The sequence below is a fragment of the Nyctibius grandis genome, chromosome 2 (assembly GCF_013368605.1).
Source record: "Nyctibius grandis isolate bNycGra1 chromosome 2, bNycGra1.pri, whole genome shotgun sequence".
Lineage (NCBI taxonomy): Eukaryota > Metazoa > Chordata > Aves > Nyctibiiformes > Nyctibiidae > Nyctibius > Nyctibius grandis.
This window is the reverse complement of record NC_090659.1, coordinates 67,023,268-67,045,092: the sequence shown is the minus strand read 5'-3', so window position 1 is coordinate 67,045,092 and position 21,825 is coordinate 67,023,268. Positions and strand designations below refer to the sequence as shown.

Below are 21,825 nucleotides of genomic sequence, written 5' to 3'. Positions count from 1 at the left end.
ATGAAGAGGAACCACTTGAGGTTTTCGACTACATTTTCAACCCCAACAGAACGCGAAAGCAGCACCTCCCATCAGGAACGGAACAATTATATATCTGAAGAATCACTCCAATCTGTTACAGTGACTAAGGTGCTTTTTAACGTGCTTGTATTATCAGCTTCATGAGGGCCTGTTAAAATAACAAAAAATATTAACAATTATTAATAATATTTTGAGGGGCATTTTTACTTTGTATTTATCTATGAGATAAAATCACATGCTATGTGAGCAAACACCTGTGGACTTCAGGAAGTCCAGAATTGCAACTGGTGAGAAAATTAAACGTGCTGATAATATGAAGGCTGTTTCTGTCAGAGAATACAATGCACAGTACAAGCAGTCAGTGTCAACATTACTTTCCCTTTAAAAATAACCTGAAGTATCTTTATATAACTGACACAGCTTTAGCCTGTAAGTATACTGAAATGTTAGGGTTAGAAACTACCACGTAAGTTCTATGTAAGATTGAGGTTATTACTTTACCAGTAGCTCAACTATTTATCTCAGGCCGGTAGGTCACTTTGATATCTTGAACAAACCTGAACTTTGATTATTATTCTCAAGACAAAGTAACAAAATTTCCCCCCTTAAATTTGGGAAAGGATTAAAAAAAATTCCCGGATGATTGTTTTTTAAGAAGAGGATGAAGCCTGATAGTATTATATGTTTTAAAATCTCAAATTTTAGTTTCTTGGCATCTCTGTGTATTTATGTGTGTATTGTTTACATATAAGTATATCTATGATATTTATATGACATAATACTAAGCACACAGTTTTTCTAACTTGTTCTTTTCTTCTAAAATACCATATATTGAATTACAATGTGCAATACAGTATCCTTAGGTTCTCCTCTAGGCGTGTTAGGCACTTAAGGCTTATAATGTAGAAGTGTGAATATGTTACCTTCCTCCTTCGGTACACTTCTCTTTGGAAGAGCCCACGCTTGTACCACAGGTGCAGTATTTGACTCATTTTTCTGAACTGTCAATGCCTTCTGGCCTCTGTCGTCTTTCCTTAATAAAAAGTCGTCTTCTACTGATGATATATCCCAATCATCTTCATCAACTTCTGTGAACTAACAGGGAGAAGAAAAAACATGCATTTTTCCTCTGTCCATTCAAGTTGTGCTGAGATCTTCCATACACGCAACAATGTGAAACTGCTAAAGAAAAGTGCACTGGCACATGGCCTTCATGACATCTCTCACCACAGTTTTAAAATCCACATAACTAAACTACCTAAATTATATTAATTCACTATTATAGTTCTAAAGCTAAAAGTGTTTGTTTGTTTGTTTGTTTTTAAATCAGGAACTGTGAAAGTTAAAATTTCTGCCAGTTTCATAACTGGCAGAAACCTATGTTTTCAGGTATTACCTGTCTAACTTAAAAAAGGATCATTATTTTCTGGGATATTAGCTATTCCAATGAGATGGAAAGTCCTTTAAGCATTAGAATGTGTATTACTTATGTGAAAATAAAGACATGACATTATCATGCAAGCTGGCAGTTTACTGTGCTATATAAGCATTCTGTATTCACACTAGAAAAATTCAATATTGCAATAAAGGCCTTTTCAATTTAAAACTAATTTATTTAAAAAGAAAATTAAATAATGAAAGTAAAAAAACCCACATGGTGCTCAAAGTTAAAATATGTATTCCTCTTAAGACTCACTGTCAGCATGTACAAGTATATTTTTAGTTGTGGTGGATTTGCATAATGAGTTCCCAAAATGAGAGTCAAGTCAAACAGATGAACTTGAAGGAAATGAGTCTGTGGTCTTTTTTATCTCATCTGCCTGAGAACTAAATATCTTCATTCAGCTTTTGAAAGAAGAGCTACAGCATTTCCCTATTTGTCCATCTGATCTGGTTCAATGGAATCGAGTCATTATGAGAGCTTAACTGTGGAAAGGGAAAGATGGTTTCTCACAAGGCTAAAACCTTATTTCACAGGAGTCTCTCAGTATCACAGTAAGATATAGAATGCGCTTCCATTGCACAGAAGAAAGATACAGATGCCATTAGGAAACAATGTAAGGTATGTACATACTAGAGAAAAATCAACAAATATGAACGTGTGGTGTGTCTCGAAAGAAGGGAAGAGACTGCAGTAATGCTCCATCTTGCAACATAATTCACTTTTAACATTGCAAACTGTTCTTCAAGAACTGACAGATCTGCTCAGTGTGCTGTATTATTAACATACCAGGATTCAACATTTTGCTGTTCTAAATTATCTGCGTTTGGAGGGCGTGATAAAGGGAAAGTCAGAGTCACATATACGGAGAAGTGCTGGAGGAAGAGCTTCCTCCAACAGTCACTAAGTCCCAACTGGTTTTTGAAGTACAAAATAGAAAAATGTCCACTTCAAACAGAATTCAGTGTTGATCAAGTGCAAATACACAGCACCAGTCAAAATTGCTAAGCAGTTTTATTAACTCAAAGACTTACTCCAAAGAAATACCAAAATCCAAACAATGTCTGGTACAGGTGAACTGAGGTAATACAGCTTCAGGTAAGCACAAAATTAATTTTCTCTAAAAAGTTTCTGAAGTAACTTCTATAAAACATGACATTTATAAAACATATGACAATGGGATGCCTTATAAAGGCTTTATGGTACTGTGGGTTTTAAGAATGACCATTAGCAGCTACAAGTATTTAAGTTATTAGTATTTAAGCTAATAAAAAATGTTGGATTTTCTGAGAAAACATGATTCCAATGGCATTTCGTGCTTATGTCTTTGGGCACCTTTGAAAATCCCACCTAAAATTTAAAGAATTAACTTGAACTATATGTCTACATTTAAACATACAAATATGGACATGAATATATGCACATTCATATATAATTAGCAAAGAATACAAGACTGTGTGTTGCTCTGTAAAGATTCCAGAAACAGAGTAGCAACACCTGCCCTGGGTTCATAAACTCATTTCAAACTCATCACACCCATACAGCAACACGCCACTGTGTTAATACATCAGGGACGTGATGGATTCTAAATTAATTATAGCAAAAATATTTTTCATGGAATCATGGAATGGTTTGGGTTGGAAGGGACCTTTAGAGATCATCTAGTCCATTCCCTCTGCCATGGGCAGGGATATTTTTCACTAGACCAGGTTGCTCAGAGCCCCATCCAACCTGGCTTTGAACACTTCCAGTGATGGGGCATCCACAACTTCTCTGGGCAACCTGTTCCAGTGTCTCACCATCCTCTTAACAAAAAATTTCCTCCTTATACACAATGTAAACTTACTCTCAGTTCAAAGCCATTGCCCCTTGTCCTGTCACTACAGGCCTGGGTAAAAAGTCTTTCTCCATCTTTCTTATAAGCCCTCTTTACATTTTGAAAGGCTGCAATCAGGTATCCCTGGAGCCTTCTCCAGGCTGAACAACCCCAACTCTCTCAGCCTTTCCTCATAGGAGAGGTGCTCCAGCCCTCTGACCATTTTTGTGACCCTCCTCTGGACCTGCTCCAACAGCTCCATATCCTTCTTATGTTGAGGGCCCCAGACCTGGACGCAGTATGCCAGGTGGGCTCCCACAACAGCAGAGTAGAGGGGCAGAATCACCCCCTCGACCTGCTGGACATGCTTCTTTTGATGCAGCCCAGGATATGATTGTATTTCACATTGCTGGCTTATGTCCAATTTTTCGTTCACCAGTATCCCCAAGTACTTCTCCACAGGGCTGCTCTCAATCCATTCATTTCCCAGCCTGTACTGATATTGGGGATTACCCCAACCCAGGTGCAGGACCTTGTACTTGGCCTTGTTGAACTTCATGAGGTTCACCTGGGCCCACCTCTCAAGCCTGTCAAGGTCACTCTGGATGGCATTCCTTCCCTCAAGCATATCAACTGCACCACTCAGCTTGGTGTCATCTGCAAACTTGCTGAGGCTGCACACAACCCCACTATGTCATTAATAAAGACATTGAACTGTACTGGTCCCAATACAGACCCTTGAGGGACACCACTTATTCCTGGTTTTCACTTGGACATTGAGCCATTGACTGTAACTCTTTGGATGTAGCCATCCAGCCAGTTCCTTATCCATCTAATAGTCCATCCATCAAACCTTTATGTCTCCAGTTTAGAGGTAAGCATGTTGTGGGGGACAGTATCAAAGGCCCTACAGAATTCCAGGTAGATGAGATCTGTACCTCTTCCCTTGTCCACTGATGCAGTCACTCCATCGTAGAAGGCCACCAGATTAGTCAGACACAATTTGCCCTTGATGCAGCCATGTTGGCTGTCTCTAATCTCCTCCCTGTCTTCCTCATGTTTTGACATATCTTTCAGTAGGATCTGTTCCACAGTCTTACCGGGCACAGTGCTGAGGCTGACTGGTCGGTAGTTCCCAGGTTCCTCCTTTTTACCCTTTTTAAAAATGGGTTTGATGTTTCACTTTTTTCAGTCAGGGACTTCGACTGACTGCCATGACTTTTCAAATATGATGGAAAGTGGCTTGGCAACTACATCAGCCAATTTTCTTAGGACCTCAGGTGGCACCTTGTCAGGTCGCATGGGCTTATGTATGTTCAGGTTCCTCTGGTGGTCTCAAACCTGATCTTCTCCCATGATGGGAGCAACTTCATTCCCCTAGTCCCTGCCTTGAGGTTCAGGGGCTTGTGAGATGTGGGAAGAGAGGTTACCAGTGAAAACTAAGGCATCTTTAAAACACAGATTTTAAGGATTATTTTGCTACAGCTTTTTGCTCTTGAAGCCAAAATTCCTTAACACAGTGGTCAACCATCTATAGATCTTCACAAAATGTAACATTCCCTAAATTTAACTGTGACCATTTTACAGCCTTGTATCATCTGACATTGCAGAGAATTTGAAAGTAACATTTGGACAAAAAATTACACTGTAATAGTCATGTCTGAGTTGATCAATTTTGAGTCTGGTGTGATTTGCAGCTCCCACACAGTCAATGGACAAGTTAGGTGTCACCAGTGGCAATTAAAAGCACACAGGCTAAATGTGATTACCTGACCATTACAGCTAACGTTGATAGATTCTATTTCAGGCAACTGAAATAGAAGTGTCACTGTTTCTGGAAGGAATGATAATTTTCAGATTTAACTGTTAGTCAGGAAGCCCCAGTTTTATTATGGATAACAGGATTTTCAATAATTATTATTTGTTTGCTTAGTGAAAAAGTATTTTCTTGAATGCTAGAACTAGTATTTGGCTGTCTACTTCAATCTAACAACAACTACTAAAACTAAAATAAATGGCACTATCTGCTGTTGACTTCTGATTTGGAGTAACCTTTGTTCTTTTTAAAAAATTGTTCAGGCAAAGACTAATTTGCATCAGAGTGGCTTACCAATTATAAAACTCTAAACTGAGGGGAAGACTGGGGCCTTAGGAGCCTGAGAGGTAAAGAGTAAGTTGTGTTAGTATTCTGATTGTGAACACATGCCATACTCAACGGACAGACATCAGTGATGTACCTGATGTAGTTTGAAAACAGTATACTATTGTAAATATATGCAGCAGAACAAAGACCATACTCAGAAACTGAATTTGTCCCCTCATTAAAATGTATTTTAAAGTTCCATATCAGATAAATAAATAAAAATATTTTAAAATATTAGATAAGCAAATTCATTTTTTCCTCCATCACAACAAGATACTAGGAAAGCAAGAAGGATGCTCTCTACGCTGCTAGAACAGGAGATAAAAATGATACCAATTGTGCCCAAACTTCAGGCTAGCTGTACAGATACAAAACAGTCAGGGTATCAGCTAATAAGCAGTGTGGGTGAAGAGGTCACTTGCCACAGCTCACTCGCTAGCACTCTTCTATATACCAGTGCAGACATACCCAAAAAGACTACTCAGCTGTAATTCCAAAACTATCTTTGAGAATTAAGCTCTTCACTGTATCAAGATGGTTTCAGCATGAAAAAAAAAGTAATAGATTTATATCTACGTCAATTACTTAATGAAATAATAATGGCTATTAAAAGTGTTACCTTCAGTTCTTGCACCTCTTCTTTCTTAATAAATGCCTGTGCAACATTAATCCCTCCAGCTGGTTTGTTCTTATTTCCATGGTTAGAAAGACTCCTTCCAACTTGTTCGGTCAGTTTTTGAATAACTGTTCCTAAAGTTCAGAAAAAATGATACTGGCAGTTTCCATTCACAAGGGGCTTTACTGTAAACCCTCTAGAAATCTTCCACAAAGTAAAAGTAACTAAAAGAAGTCTCTCTGAGGCAGAGATGTATCTTTTTCTGCATTTATATAAACCAGCATGATACACATTTAATTTGAACTGACACCTCTAAGTACTATATTAATTAGCAAAAACATAAAGTGCACACAAATGTATATATACTCTAGATAGTCTGCCTTCATCATGTTTTCTAACACAGAAATACTGGGAAATGCAAAATCATGCACAGCTGTTACAACACGCATATACAAAAGTAGTGAAAAAAACCTTTTGAAGTTTTGGCGGGTGTTCCAGTTTTTTCAATTTCATTTTCCTCCGTCCCATCCACATCACTTTTGCCAGAAGCCTTCTGAAAAGCACTGACTTTGCTGCTTGATGTTTTTGACTGCTTTTGCAATAATTCTGGTGATATGCAAGACTGTTTAATGTCATCTTCATCTACCTCTTCCTCTGAACTGAATGGTGGAGTTCTAAGCAAAAACACATACAACCCGAGGACTTACTGGGTTTCAGTGACTGCATTGCTATATACCTATTTAAGCTTCCTTCTATTTTCCTTTCCAGTGAGATGTGCATTTTTCTTATGTGAAAAAACAGGACCTCCCATAAATTCTAACTATGCATAGAACTATTTAAAAGAAATCATGCTGCTAAGTAAACTCAGAAAGTTATCATAAAATGATCTCTTATACAGACATGATTATTTCTATCTATGCAACTATCTTTACAAAACAACAGACCAAGATATAACAAGTCTTGCCAGGCAAACAAAGATAGGCTTTCATGGATCAGCAGGGAATGAAAAATTCAGGGTCAAGGAATATGCATCACAGAAAGTCTGTTCTGATTCTGTTAGATGAAAATAATTCAGGAATTTTTCAGAGCAGGCAATTACAAAGTAATAAGCATGATGCGAGCAGAATCTAGAATGTAGTGTTTAATTTTGGTCATAGTAAGAAAATATCAATAAACTGAAAAAATAAGGTCACCAAAGTCTTTAAATGCTTTTCACTGGCTCAGAAAAAACATCTGTGAACAAAACTAAAGGAAGTGATACTACCCGATTTTACTGAATGTCCGTCTATGGTTCACAATAAAGAATACATCTGCTGAAAGGAGAACATGCTATCTTTCAGGGATTATAATAACAGAATCAAATTGAATAATACTTTAAAACAAAATATGAAATATGCAATCCAGAAAATGTTTCTAATTTCAGCTTAGTAATAGCTTTTGCGTGGCAAGCATGTGAATATTCAGTCACCAAAATATGTTTTCTTCAAAAATACAAGGGAACAAAACATACGTGATACTAGATGTCTTTCTGGAAACTCCATTTCCAAAAAGCTTCCTGGATCTAAAAATAACAAGACAAGTTACTTCAAGATTGACAGTCAACTGAGTCAGCATAAAGTTTACATAGAAGTAATGTGAATTCTTTGCTCAGTTCTTACAACATTAGCAGGAAATGTTCACGTAAGTCACAAAAACCCAAACCCACAGGATTGCTACCTGAGGTATGAGTACTATGAGAACAGCATCTCTTACTTTGGTGTAGAAGTATTCTCAGCGATGGCTATTCTTTGTTCAGCTGGGCGGACAGCTGTTGAAGATCGTTTTACTGGTTTTCGTGGTGTGGCAGATGAGGAAATTCCCAATTGACTGAAATTCTGTTTATCTACAAGAGAAGTTGCATACCTCATTATTAGAAACAATATTTGGTATCTTTTATATTTAATTTCTAAAATTAAAGATGTCTCTGCTGCAGATTATAGTTTTACAAAAAAGAAGGAAAAAAGTAATTTTTTTCTTCAAAGCAGTTTGGAGTCACCATGTATCTTGCCAATACAGGAGCTAAGATTTCTGCAGTTAAACACAATGTCAAGAACTCTTTAAAGGAAACTGTTTAGTTGGCCATAACTATATAGAATATTTATATGAAAAATTATGAAAGCAGCTACACAGAAATGTTGCTAAATAAAACCTTAAATAGCAGTTATAAAATGCAAGAGAATTGAAAAAAAAAAAAACCAAACAAAAACATTTTAACCTTCTGAAGGAAGCTGAGGACAGGAAACAGGTCTATTACAAGATGATGATTTCTCTTCAACCTTAAAGCTAACTTGGCGTTCAAGATGCTCTCGAATTCGCTGAATGTCAGGCTCTTGCTTCTGTTTGCATTCTCTAGCGGATTCAATAGCACGCAAAATTTTATTGAAGCGATCATTTGGGATACCACGAACACCCTAAGGAAACAAATTGTATTGTAAACACAGAGGCTATTATTTCTGGGATTTCTATCCCACAATCATATACACTCTCTTAAACTTCAAATATCACAAAGCTTGTAGAAAAATCACAAAAGCTGGTAACACTGCGCACAGGTGTAGCCATACCCTCCGCAGCTGTAATTTGATGGACAACCTCTCAGGTTAATGAATTACGCTTATTTATAACACATGGAAATTTAGCTTTGGATTTTATAGGTTGAGGGCTATGGTACAGGAGTGAAAGGGAATAGCAAAAAAGTGGGACAAAGATGACTCCTCTTTTAAATAACTCAAAATAATCTTACTGCTTTAATTCCCAAGGATTCCAGCTTCTCCTCCAGGGCTTGCTCCAAAACAACTCGTAATTCTTTAGTTAAAGAAGGTTCAGTCTTCAAAGCATTTATTAAATAGTGGTTACTTCTACCAGTTTTATGATCACCTTTCTCAATTTCTGAAATAAGAATGGAAAAATGCATTTAAGAGACATTTGAAAAATCCACAGTACATGAGACAATTCAAAACTGCACTGAAGCATGCGTTTTTTAGAAACACCATAGACCTACATGTGCACTTTTTGTCTATGCAGAGTTGTATTCTTTTTAAAATCTCGGGCCAGCTTACAAAAGTCAGCTCACTTGGAAACTGTGACTCAGCACCTTGTGCTCACCATCATAAGTATCTTTTATTTTTCTTGTTACAGGATCACTGTAAAGATATATGCCTGAATGTTTAACAACAAAGATCTTTCCTTTCAGAACTGTACTTGTAAACTTCTGATAAAGAAAGACTATCTTCTAATAATTAAGTTCTCTGCAAGTAGTATTTCAAATCAAAGCTGAACTGTAGCAGGAATTAGAACAGGAATATGACAAACTTGTTTTCAAGAAATGCTTCAAACAACGTAATGTTTTCTAATAAAAAACACCTACTGAAATAAAATCTTTAGAAAGTTGTAACACTTTCAAAAGTCTTCGTAAAGACAAACCCTTAGTCTGAGGCAAACCATTTCACAGAATATACACAATGGATAATACTTATCTTCAAAACTCTTTCAAGGACAAAGTTCAGTGTCGTGTTTTCTTCTGTGCAGGTCTATGACATCATACATACTTAAAAGCAGACAAAGAAGTTTCTATCTCTTTCCCTTCCTTTAAGTGTCAGTAATGACATGAACTCTTATGCAAGAAATAAAGAATCATCTAGACAGATTCTTCCATCTAAATTAAAGATTGACATTTCATTTAGGCCAAGGTATTACAGGGTCATACAGGGCAGTAAAGCAAAACATACCCATTTGGAACCTGCCTGTGAAGTGTCTCTGGCAAGACAAAGTTTCACTGAATGCCACTTAGACTAAATAATCTGTGGGACCATGGTAGCTGCTTCTGTCTGGCAGCGGTCAGCAAAGCTGGCAAAGCATACATAGAGGGTATACAATGTCCCAGGAAAGCATGCTGTTAACCACACTCCCAACTTTGCCTCCTGAAATAAAAGGTGAATCTAGGGCAGGAGTCTGTCTCTTTCCAGTATGACTTACAGGGCAGCAGTCAGTTGCCAGTCCACGGACAAGGGTATAAATGGAGGAATAATTCCATACTGTGACTTTCAAATGTTTTATTTCAAAAAAGAAATGTGCCACTTTTCCTATTTTTAAACAATGATTGCTTAAAAAACAGTTCCATTTAGTTTTCATTTTTCTTTAAAGGAAAGATAGGCATCCAGAAGAGGACCCAAAAAAGCCTCAAGGTACACAAATTATCTTCACGTTATTTTGAGGAAGTGGCTTCTGATGGATCCTGGAAAGAACCATAGGTAATGAAAACTGAAGAAGAGTCCAGCTACCATACTAAGAGATCTGTGTTGAAGAGGACAGAATCTGGATGAAATCTTAACCGGCTTTGGGAACTGTGTCGACAACTCAGTCCCTGACAGAGGTGGAATTAGAAGTGATTTGGCTGGAGAGCTGAGTCCTAGAAGAGGTAAACTACCGGTCAGTGCAAAAACATAGGGTTATCAAACTACCCCCAATCAGAAAAAGGTGCGTTAAGCAGTATGAGATCTTCCTACAAAGCCAGATGTGAGACATTTTAAAGTGGAAGGCTCCAAGGAGCCTTCTGAAAATCCTGTCCCTTTCAGGTGTTAATCCTTACAATAAAATAGATCCATCTAAAATAATTTTTAAATTCATAATTACTACATCCTAATATGGGTAACAAGAATATCCAGCATTATCCTAATTAATGACAATATTAATTCTTGCTAATTAACTCAAGCCAAATCCTCTTTGCTGGAGCCAACTAAGGAACTGTTTTCTCATTCATTTTTGTTTCTTAAAAAACCCTTAAACACTAGATTTGACAACTTTGGAAACAAGGGACCTTAAGTCTGGCCCACTGTCTCAATTCCTGCATAATTCTATGAAACAATCTGCCAAGTCAAGAATTTTCACACTCTCCCTTACAAACGGCTGTCACCGAAAACAAAAGAATCCTGGTCTATCTTTTCAGACTGCATTCCTTCTTTCTCTCTTTTGTACTGCAGGCCATGCCTTTAGACACAGCAGAAGAATCAAAGCCAATCCATCAAGAGAGAGGATGGTAAGCAAGAGAAATAGCAGAAAGAACAGCAAAAATGCGAGCAGTCATTATTTCAGATTGTTCGGAGTCACTGGATTTTCCCTGGGGAAACGTCTCGCTTATGCACAGATGTATTCAAACGACAATTTTGTCTTCAAAAAGCATCATTCCTTCAAAATTTAAACTCATTGGCTATAAGGTTCAAGATCGATTTTGATTTTTGCACCCAGTACAGATTATTATGCTATTCAGCTATTTAGTGTTTCATCTACAGTACTGTTAGCCTTCTTCAGGAGAAGAACACCACGCAGGATGAACCAATGCATTCTCTTCTGTCACAGTAAATGTGACCTTCTCCAAGTTTTCCTCAGATGAAGCAGAAGAACAGCTGCCAACGCTGGGCTATGTAATTTCATTCAGAATGGCACAACTCTGGCTGGAGCTGTGGCTGCTTAGAGGTAGGTGTAACTTAGATTACTTGTAAAAGTATCATCTTTGGTGCATCTACGAAAGTAGGCAGCCTCAACCTCCACTGCCAACTTCCTCCTTCTATCTGAACTCTTTATCCTCCTACGCAGAGTTTGAAAAAGAAGTGAGCATACACTGCAATAGCATCAACACCAAGAAGTTCCTAGTAAGGGGGTATTCCTCATCGAACATTTTTGCTCTGCTTAGCTCAAGTGCCTTTAGACATATGAAATATGGCTGCTTTAAAGCATTAGCCAGATTTTCATAAACACATTGAACTTGGATAAGGAAAGCATAATATTTACAAGCACCAATAGCAAACAGGAGACGGACACAAACAAGGAATGTTCCCACCCAAATCACATAAGCAGACCCAAATACAATGAAAAATACCGTAGGTATCAAATAACATTTACATTTTTATTTATAAGAAACACATACCACTATATTTTGAGCTGAATCAACCATTACCTTTTTCCTCTTCTGAAAGCTCCTCTATGGGTTCCAGCATATGCACCAAGGGTGCCTGCTCTAATAATGGGAAGCACAGGAACACCAGACAAACAGGATAGAAGGTGGTCAAGGTCCAGAGTAGGAAAGTTAGGCAAAAAAACACACTGATGTCAATTTTCCTGATTGCTGACACCTGCTTAACAATCACAAATCCAATGCAACATGACTCTTCACAGTTATAAGTATTGCCTTGGTGGTACATTTTTGTAGAGGAGACCCTAATACAATAGTCACTTCAGGAACGATTCAGTTGCCCAAACATGGGTGTCTAATGTCATCTCAGATACATCAGAGTTTTAAGCCATTGGCACAGGGCTGGCTGATACGTCACACAACTATAGAAAAACCCGTGCCCTTCTGGAATGGCACCCAGAGGCCGGGTGGGATGTTTTGAGGCATCTACAATGACAAGGCCACACATGATTAAGTAAATGAATACTGTCATTCATTTCTCATAAGCAGCATTTTAATTTTAAAATTTATTTAAAATTAATTTAATTTTAAAATTTATTTCAAAATACTGTTTATGTGCAATTTGATACTAAAAGTTTACAAAAGGCAAGTGAAATGGACAGACATAGAAATGCTCAAAAATAAAAATATGTTAAGTCGTCATTCCAGAGAATTATTAAGTACTGAGTCCATATGTGCAAGACATAGAGAAATTGTGTATATATATATATATGAGATAATTGCCAATAAAACCAATTTAAAAAATCTTCAATCACACCAATATAGTGAGATTCAGTATTATTATGTTATTATGTTATTATTATGTTATTATTTAGCTTTAAAGAAATCTTGACGTGTCGTCTGATGAAAACAACTTCCTAAACACATTGAAGTTATCATTCTATAGGCTGTCAGGTACAATTTACTTTATATAAATGAAGCCAGAGTAGTTTATTTAAAACTTTATAGACTTCAGATATAAGACCTACATGAAAATACTTATATGTAGACTTATAAAAATTCAGGTTTTTAAATGTTAATATTCACTTTCCATAAATAAATTTATTTCAATGAAAGCAAAAATTTTAGTTTCTTCTAGGGTTTATGATAAAAACAGAGACACGTGCAAACTATACTTTCAGCATTCAACTACTGGCAGTATAGGAGAAAACAATTTATTGGCCAATATTCTGGGCCAACATACATTTGCCCCAGGCTTCACAAGAAACCTTTGGCACTATGAATGGTTGCTACACTGTATGGGTAGAAGGGAAGGAAGTGATGCTGCAGTAAAGATGCTGTCTCTTCAGTGCTTCTCGTACAACGAGGTACAAACATGGGTGCACTGTGATGGATAACCAGGGTGAAACAAGCACTTGGAGCTAAGTGACGCTTACTGGCACATCTCCAATATTCCTCACGTGAAGGGGACTAAAAGCAAATGCTTGGGTACGGCTGCTGCTTTCTACATACTTTCCATACTTGTGGTTATATCCAGCCTCTCACCTGCTTTTCCAAGCAGGTTACAAGACCTAAGATTTGCTCCCATATAATTTGCACTAAATGAGAAGTTCTAAAAAAATACTTCTTACACCATCAGAAGATGCTAACAAGATGCAAATGTCAATATATTTTATGGAAACACTTAAAAGCAAAACTCTGAGAGACTGATTGACAAACAGGCTTCTGGTCTAAGGCTGTAAAATTTAGCACTGGCCAGAGCATTCCTGGGTCCTGGAATATGATTCTGCACACTACTGAACTCCTAAAGCTTCTCCTGGCACATTGTTGCCCTGCAGCAACTAACATTCTCCAAAACAATGTCCAGGCAAAGTTTGGGATCATAGCCAAAAGCCTGCAGTGAGCCTGTTTTGGAGGACAGAGCCGGAAGCCCAGATGAGGTATTTTCTGGTGGGATTTAATTTAGCTGCATGGGCATTGAGGCCTCCAAGTTTCTTGGCTGGACCTACTAGACAGTAAGCCAGTTGCTGTGTAATTGGATTTAATCTATACTTGTTTTACCTGTACTTTGCTCAAATGCAATCTGCTTAAAGGAGCTGACTCATCTCTGCACAAGCCCTTGTCAAGGAACTTAATTTAACAGGAAAAGCCCAGTCCCCAGGAGCCAGACCTGAAAAGAGTCTGCTGATCTGGCATAAAAGTACATGCTTCTCTTTCTCAGGATACTAGGAACAGAGGGAGTTAAAATCAGTAAAAGAAGAGTTGCAAGAGCAAAACCAAAATGTATTACTTGCTACGTGTGATATTGTTGTTCACTGCTTGACAACAGAGATTGAACACTAAGCCACAGGGAAGTGCAACACCTGGAAACAACAACTTCTCCAATGTAAGTGGGCCTTTTTCTTTACTGTACACTTATTCTAAGCAGTATTTATTAAACAACACATTGGAATCCAACGGAAGGAAAAGCAGCTTGGTTCACCACTCCACTGGTTTATAGACAGGGGTGGAGATCACTCCACTAAGGAGCTCTCTCCTTACGTTTACCAGAGATGTGCTTCTTCTAGCTGTCTGATCAGACCTCTCAGCTCTTACCTCAGTGCACATCCTTGAAATTAGCAGCATCTAAATATTAGCAAGCTTATTTTTAGGAATCGTTTAAGTCTGAGTACCCAGCTAAACCTCAAATCTGTACAAAGCAGTCTTTGCTAACTTTAAATCTAAAACAATCCTGCTGATGCAGACTGAAATCCTAACTACTTTGAATTATTGTAACCTTCTCTAGTTCATCAGACCTTTTTGCCCAAAATCTCACCAAGCCACAATCCAACGTTAGCCTTAAACAAGTAATCACTACAAACTTCTGACTTAAGTAGAGCCAGTTACCTTCCTCTCAATTATCAGCCCTAAATCTAGTTCAGCTGACCCGAGCGAACGCTGCTTTACATCAACATCTTCAACATCAGACCTTGCTGGCCAGGATCTTACTCCTACCTTTCATCCTAGCCTGAGTGTTGAACATAGACAGACTGCTCTTCCTTTCTGGACTCACATCTAGATAAAATCACTTGCTCCTAGTCACTTCTCTGTTCCTCATTCCAGACGAACACCCAAACTGCGTCCTTGCCTTACTGGAAGTGGATCCCAGGAGGCTGAAGCACGGCAGGAGGCATGCTGGGCTCCAGCAGATCACTTGCTTTGGACTACCAGAGTACCGGCAGAACTGGAGATTACATCAGTCTTGCAGTTCAGATGCAACCTCAATTATACTTTGTTCATTGACACAACTTGAACCATGGCTCTCATCTCCACCCCCTTCTTGGCTATGAAATAGAGATAAATTTCAACTTCATACTTAAACCTATTCAGTCAGGCTCTGCTGCTGCTACCTTGCTTAATGGATCCTTCTTAACCATAACTCTCGTTTGGCAATTGATGTCTGCCTAAACCTAATTCTAACCCTAATCCAAACAGCTGCCAGACTTAATCTGTGATACTTGTAATGTTGACCGCCATCTTTGCATCTATGCACTTTATGTATTTTTCTCCTAACTAATCAATGGGAAGCCATATACCGCACATAAGCAGCATAAGTCTTAATTTTAAACCAATATTCTTAAATATGATAAATTTTTGACACTTACCTGAGGCCTCTAAATTAGGAGCCTAGTCATGTCAGACTCCTTCTACAGTCAACGAAGAGACACAGGCAACTTCAAAGAGCAATTCAGATCTTAGTTCAGCTGAACCAAACTCGGAAGGTGCCCCTTTTCTCTGTTAACTGTCTAGGAAGACCACTTTGACTAAATTTTCTTCAGATGCTTCAGCTATGTCCCTAAGGATAGATGGGGCCTTAGTCCACACCATGTTTGAAGACTGTCATAGGTTTTAATGGACAATTGAGATTGTGAGATTGAAGTAATCTTTGAAAATAAGACTTAAGTTTATCTGCACAAAACCCTACAGCTAGCTCAGAAATGGACAGAAGAATGGTCAGCCAGGATGGCATACAAGGCACACTATTAGCTCTCACAAGAAATGAGGAACATGAACACAAAAGCACCAGGTTAACACAGTTATTCCACTGCTTTACACCTAAAATACCTCATTTGTAATTTAGGTATCTTTTCATAACACAGATTTAAGATGTGCAGAATGAATACTGGGATGCAAAAGCTTCCAAGCAACTTTGAAAAGTGTACTTAAGTTCACATTAGAGAGCCTTTTTCAGAATTAATATTCTTTCAAGCGGGAAAAAAAAAAGAAAGGAAGATATTCCATATGCAGGCAATTGTTTGGTAGTAAAACTACAGCTCTTGTGATTTCAGAGATGCTCTGTGCTAACAGAAGTCACATTTTCATAATGGCATGAGCTGCAGCCATGATGTCTTAATTCAGTACGTAAGTCAATCCCTTGAGAAGCCCTGAAAATTTTGGGAAAGACACTATAACTTCTGCTAACCTTTATATCCAGAAATTAGGTAGGGCAAGAAAGGGGACAGACAGAGAGACCTGCAGAGATAAATAAAATAATCATCAGCAAAGGAATCTGAAGGAAACACCTTCTCTGAGGTTTCATAATAAACTGATAGTGAATCTTTTGTATGTTAATGGCAGGAACAGCCTTTTCTATCCTGAGAAGTTTCACAAGGTGTCACAAACTTCATATTTGGAGCAGCAAGAAATCAGGAAAGATCTGAATGAGCTGATTTAAATTGTCCAGAGTACAGAAAATACTAGTGTTCACGGAACTGTTTTCCTCCTCAGTACAAATGAAAGTAAATGCTCTAAGAAAGCAATGCTTGCCAAGCTTGCTGTGTAAGCCCTTAGCAGCAACATTCTTCATAAAACTCCTTTCTTAAATCCAAGCTACTTGCTGTGAGATCTCTTAGCCAGAACCAGTGCTACTGTGTTGGTGCAATGAAGCTGGTTTGAATGAAAAAGTAGTGGATTATTTAAAAAACTATTACTAATAATCTATACTCAATATATTATTACTTTTCTCCACACAACATTTCATCTATATACTTTCACTTAAAAAGCTTCAAGCAATGAACCACTAACCTTGCATAGGTTAGTAAGAAATCTCTGTATTAGTCAAATGGTACCATATAATAAACAAAATCTATTTTCCTTTGTTTAATAATTCTTGTCACTACAAATATTTTGAAATCAACACTTCATATTCATCAATTTTTCATTCCTCATCAAGTTATCGAAAGCTTCTGTTGTATACTGCCCCTTCACCCCATATGCCTTTTCAGAACTTTTTTAATTTCTTGAAAAAGAAAAATTCTGTACATTTTTCTTAGACAAATTCCATTTCCTCTCCCTTTGACAGGTTTTAAAACTAAGAGAAATATTAACCAAAAAATTTATTTAATTATAATTCAATAATTCAACTTAATAAACTGGTTTTTAACATTTAAACATTTTTGCTCTCTCAAAGTTCATTTTTCATTACTTTCTTACTTAAAATGAAAATAAAGAATTAAAATTGATTGCAGAATATTGGTACAGTAACAATACTCTCCATTACTTTGCATACTGAGAAAAAAACCTCTTTTCACAAAGTACGAAACAATGTAAATGGAGGGTCATCCCTTCCCCCCACTATTAAACAATATCACAACGCCACAAGTTAAAATAACTAAATAATGATCTACATGTAACTACAGATATACCCTGGAAGAACTATCTAGATGGGATGACTGTCTATTTTGATTATTTCTTCTGTATTTTTTCTCCTTGCCATTTGAAGTCACATGAAAAATACAATATTTCAAGATTTATAAACAAACATCTCCACGTATTTCCCTATACAAATTCCAGTACATGCATATACCTATCCAGTATAGGCATACACCAGATAAGCATATTTTCTATAAGAAAACATAATTTTATGCCCTCAATTAGTTTTATCTACCTTAAAGCGCTTCAATACTATACACATGCTAGGAAATATTCTCAAATCATTTTCTTTTGGTTTTCATTTATTCTTTTCAATAGTGCATCTTTACAATTACTTGATAGGAATTCTCAATGCTGACATACAGCAAAGCAATTCAAATTATGTTCTTTCAATATAATTACTCTTACTGCTATGATCTGACAAGCAACACATTTGAGAGAAGACAGTGTTAGATTTGAAAGTACTGGATCTGGATCTATTAAAAAAACCTTACCACGTATCACTGGTAGACTTGGTTTAGATTCTTCAAGATGCTCTACAGTAGTGTTCACTAAAATAGCATGAAAATAAAAAATAAAGTAAATGTATTATAGTAAACAATAACAGACATACACAGATTCTTAAATGTAGAAATATTTAATCATATTTATAAATTACGTAATTTTTTACTTCAATGGGGAAAACATTAAACAAGTAATTTACAAAGTAAAAAATGGTCCTTCACAACATAAAAGTACATCTCTATATATGCTTAACATTTTTAATACTTCTAGAATCAGGAAAAGAAACCAGTAACTAAATCATCACTGAAATGGAATGTGATCATCTCTTTGGTGACGTCTGTATGCTAGTTTGTGTCCCAGGGAAGGAGCCTTGGCCCAAAGCTACTTAGTCAAGTCTAGCCTGATCAAGGCTTGCATTCCCTAAAGAGGATCTGCTGCATCCACGCTTCCTATCAACTAGTGCAAACCCTATCTATATCATGTATGAAGCGTAGCAGTGGAGTGAATTATCACTTCAATTCTACATTCCTCACATCAGCTTAGGGCCTAGGAGCAAATTCGCTTGTGTGCCATGGTCTTACACTTGTCTGTGCTTCAGTGTGGCTGAATATGACCCGCTCCAGTTGAGAAGCCATACAGCCATACTACGACTGTGCTCTCCTCAAAGTAACCTACTCCCTGCTGTTAGATTCAATACAAGCCAATCTCCCTGCTAATAAAGCAAGATGATTTCCAAACTGTGACTAGAATTAATCCAGCTGTCACCATCTATTGCAATAAACCTATTTCAAGTCACTGCAACTGCAGCATCAACTATACTGGTGGTTGTGGTGGTGGACTGCATCCCAAAACACTATTACCAGCTTTAGATATTTGTAATGGACTGCAGATGTTATGGCATTGCACAGACAAAAATACCAGAGTTCCTAAAATTCTTTGAACATGTGTCTTAACTGTTAAATTAATCAATTTTGTCTAATCTTTCAGTATTTTCCCTTTTCCGAGTGCTGCAGCTGAAGGATAGTCAAGCATGAAAAAAATAATTAAAATTACACTTCATAAAGCAAAGCCAAAAGTCGTTAACATAATACAAAATAGAGCTGCTATATTTCACATTTCTTCACTACTGAAGCGATCAATTTTGTACATTACAAGTCCTTACAGCTGCAAAACATGAACTTTGAAAATCAATATGGAGTCATGGAAACAGTATTACAGGTATGTACCCTGTGAAATACAAATAAATTGCTAGTACTGATTGGTTTTCAATAGTTAGGTAGTAAAGTAGATGTCTATATTTTTTAATGAATTCTAACATTATTTTAAGCCAAGCTGCTCAAATTAGAAACAAAATCTGCTTCTTTTTACAGTTTGTACTTACCATCACGTGGTTTGATGCTTGCAACTGATCTTGTGGACAATTCTTTTATCTAAGGAGAAAAGACAGATACATGAAGAGCTACAAATGTAAACGTTCAACATCTAGAAATGCATATTTAGTACAAAATACTTAGTTTCAGCAGTATTCCGTAACAGAAATTATTGTTTATGATTTGGGGAGAAAAACACTACTTTTGTGGAACTCTATTCTACTGCCTAATGTATATTTCATTCATGCTTAATAAATGTTGAAGACTTATATCTGTTTGTTGTCTTATGTAAACTCGTGCTTTGTACATTCTATTATTACAAGCTATAAAGTGAAATGAGAGTGGGCTTATGGGCCACTTCAGCACTTACAGTTTCAATACTTTCTGCTTCAGCAATTCATGTTCAATTTTGCAAGTCTAGCTCCACTTCAGGGAAACACTTAATTACACATTGATTTTAAATGTATGACCAGTTCTCCTGTCTGCTCTACAGTTTTGTCTATTTGACACTCAAGACATGCACTGAACAAAACTGAGAGCATAGAGGAAACAAGCTGGTTGTAATTCAACCTAAAGAAAACAGGAAACTTGTGAATCCAATATCATTAAACCAGTGTTCTACACTCCAATTCCCAAAATGGAAGGTAAACCCAAACCATATGGACACACAGTCAATGTCAGCTGGAGCTGGCACAAGATATTGAACTCCAGTCCTTTTTTTATTTATCAGTTTGGACATAGTCCGTAGTGCCTCAATTCACTGTCCATTCAGTCTGGCTTCTACAAAAGCGTTAGCTATTTCTCAAACCCTTCCAGTTTCCAGGTATTCAGAACGTAGATCTTCACATTTGCATTTCACAAACACCAAACTTGGATCCTTCTGAACTTATATCTGTGGTCATACTGTTTTGTTTTAAAAAGTCACTTTAATGCAAGTAATTTGTCTAGGATTAAGTCCTCCTCTATTGCTCCAGCTATCAAATGTGTTAAGATGAAGATGTAAAAGCTCTTTTCAATTCTTTAAACACTTCAAACACTTAAGTACAGGTTTAACATTAATCTCAAGAAGTGTGTAGAATCAGATGTTCATTTTCAAAGAACGCATCATCTAACAGTTGAATAGATTGTAAGGACCACATAATCATGTCATAGCCTAAACTCCAGACCAGCAAAGGAAATAATCTTCACCCACTGATCACCTCAAAAAAATCTGTTGTTATGTTTAAACAAAAGTATATTTTTAAGAAAAAATTATTCATTCACAAAAATAATTTTATTAATTTTAATTCTCACAATTATAAATATGATACTCCATTTCTAGTGTGAGAAGTCATCTATTTTCAGATTTCAAACACTACATCTCATGATGATTATTTTGTGGCAGACTAAATCCTGTTCACTATCAGAAATTTTTCATCTGCATAGATCTTTGGTGGCTGTGACCTAGTAATCTTTTAACTTGGTGTTGAACTTATTAAAAACATTTGGTTTATTAATCCTTTCCTTCTAAATCATGCTTTAATTCCTGGTTTACATTCCTGTGTTTCTTTTCCAGATCTGTTCTTACTTATCAACATAATTTCCAAAGTGTAAACAAAATACTCCAGCAATGCTCTCACCAATTGGGAATATTAATGTAACCAGAGATGTATCAAAGACCAAACGTTAGTAAAATGTTTCTCTGTGTCCTATGCTCTCTGAAACATAGACTGCTTCACAAAACAGACCTGCTTCTTCTGAGTAATAATCAGATCATTCTGCTCCTGAAGCCTCTGCCCCAATTCTTCTATCCTCCTCTTGTAAAAGGTGTTATTTTTATTCAGGTCTTCTCTCACCGATGATTTAAGCTTCTCAATCTGTGACAGTAGCTAGAAAGCAATCAGAAGTAACTTCATATTAATATTATATAAAATATTTTAACACTATAAAGTTTAAACAAGCAAGTGTCATGCTTAATTTTAACACTTTTTTTCAGCAAAAATTTAATGTCTCCTGTGATTTCATTGGGACTTGCATATCACAGAATCACAGAATCACAGAATCACAGAATGTTAGGGATTGGAAGGGACCTCGAAAGATCATCTAGTCCAATCCCCCTGCCGGGGCAGGATTGCCTAGACCATATCACACAGGAACGCGTCCAGGCGGGTTTTGAATGTCTCCAGAGAAGGAGACTCCACAACCTCTCTGGGCAGCCTGTTCCAGTGTTCAGTCACCCTTACAGTAAAGAAGTTTTTCCTCAAATTTAAGTGGAACCTCCTGTGCTCCAGCTTGCACCC

The 21,825-nt window shown here is 37.0% G+C and overlaps 1 protein-coding gene across 1 annotated transcript in view; it reads right to left on the bottom strand.

Annotated features, from left to right (window-relative positions):
• Nucleotides 1–21,825, bottom strand: part of DZIP1 (DAZ interacting zinc finger protein 1) — a 37,593-nt gene continuing 15,768 nt past the window's right edge. The window contains exons 8-19 of the mRNA XM_068395306.1: nucleotides 21,274–21,414; nucleotides 19,558–19,606; nucleotides 18,167–18,223; nucleotides 12,027–12,086; nucleotides 8,817–8,962; nucleotides 8,292–8,487; nucleotides 7,790–7,919; nucleotides 7,548–7,598; nucleotides 6,509–6,711; nucleotides 6,041–6,171; nucleotides 945–1,116; nucleotides 1–169 (exon numbers count right to left, since the gene is read on the bottom strand). Coding sequence (XP_068251407.1) covers nucleotides 87–169; nucleotides 945–1,116; nucleotides 6,041–6,171; nucleotides 6,509–6,711; nucleotides 7,548–7,598; nucleotides 7,790–7,919; nucleotides 8,292–8,487; nucleotides 8,817–8,962; nucleotides 12,027–12,086; nucleotides 18,167–18,223; nucleotides 19,558–19,606; nucleotides 21,274–21,414 — 1,419 coding nt within the window. The 3' untranslated portion in view covers nucleotides 1–86. The remainder of the gene's footprint in view (nucleotides 170–944; nucleotides 1,117–6,040; nucleotides 6,172–6,508; nucleotides 6,712–7,547; nucleotides 7,599–7,789; nucleotides 7,920–8,291; nucleotides 8,488–8,816; nucleotides 8,963–12,026; nucleotides 12,087–18,166; nucleotides 18,224–19,557; nucleotides 19,607–21,273; nucleotides 21,415–21,825) is intronic.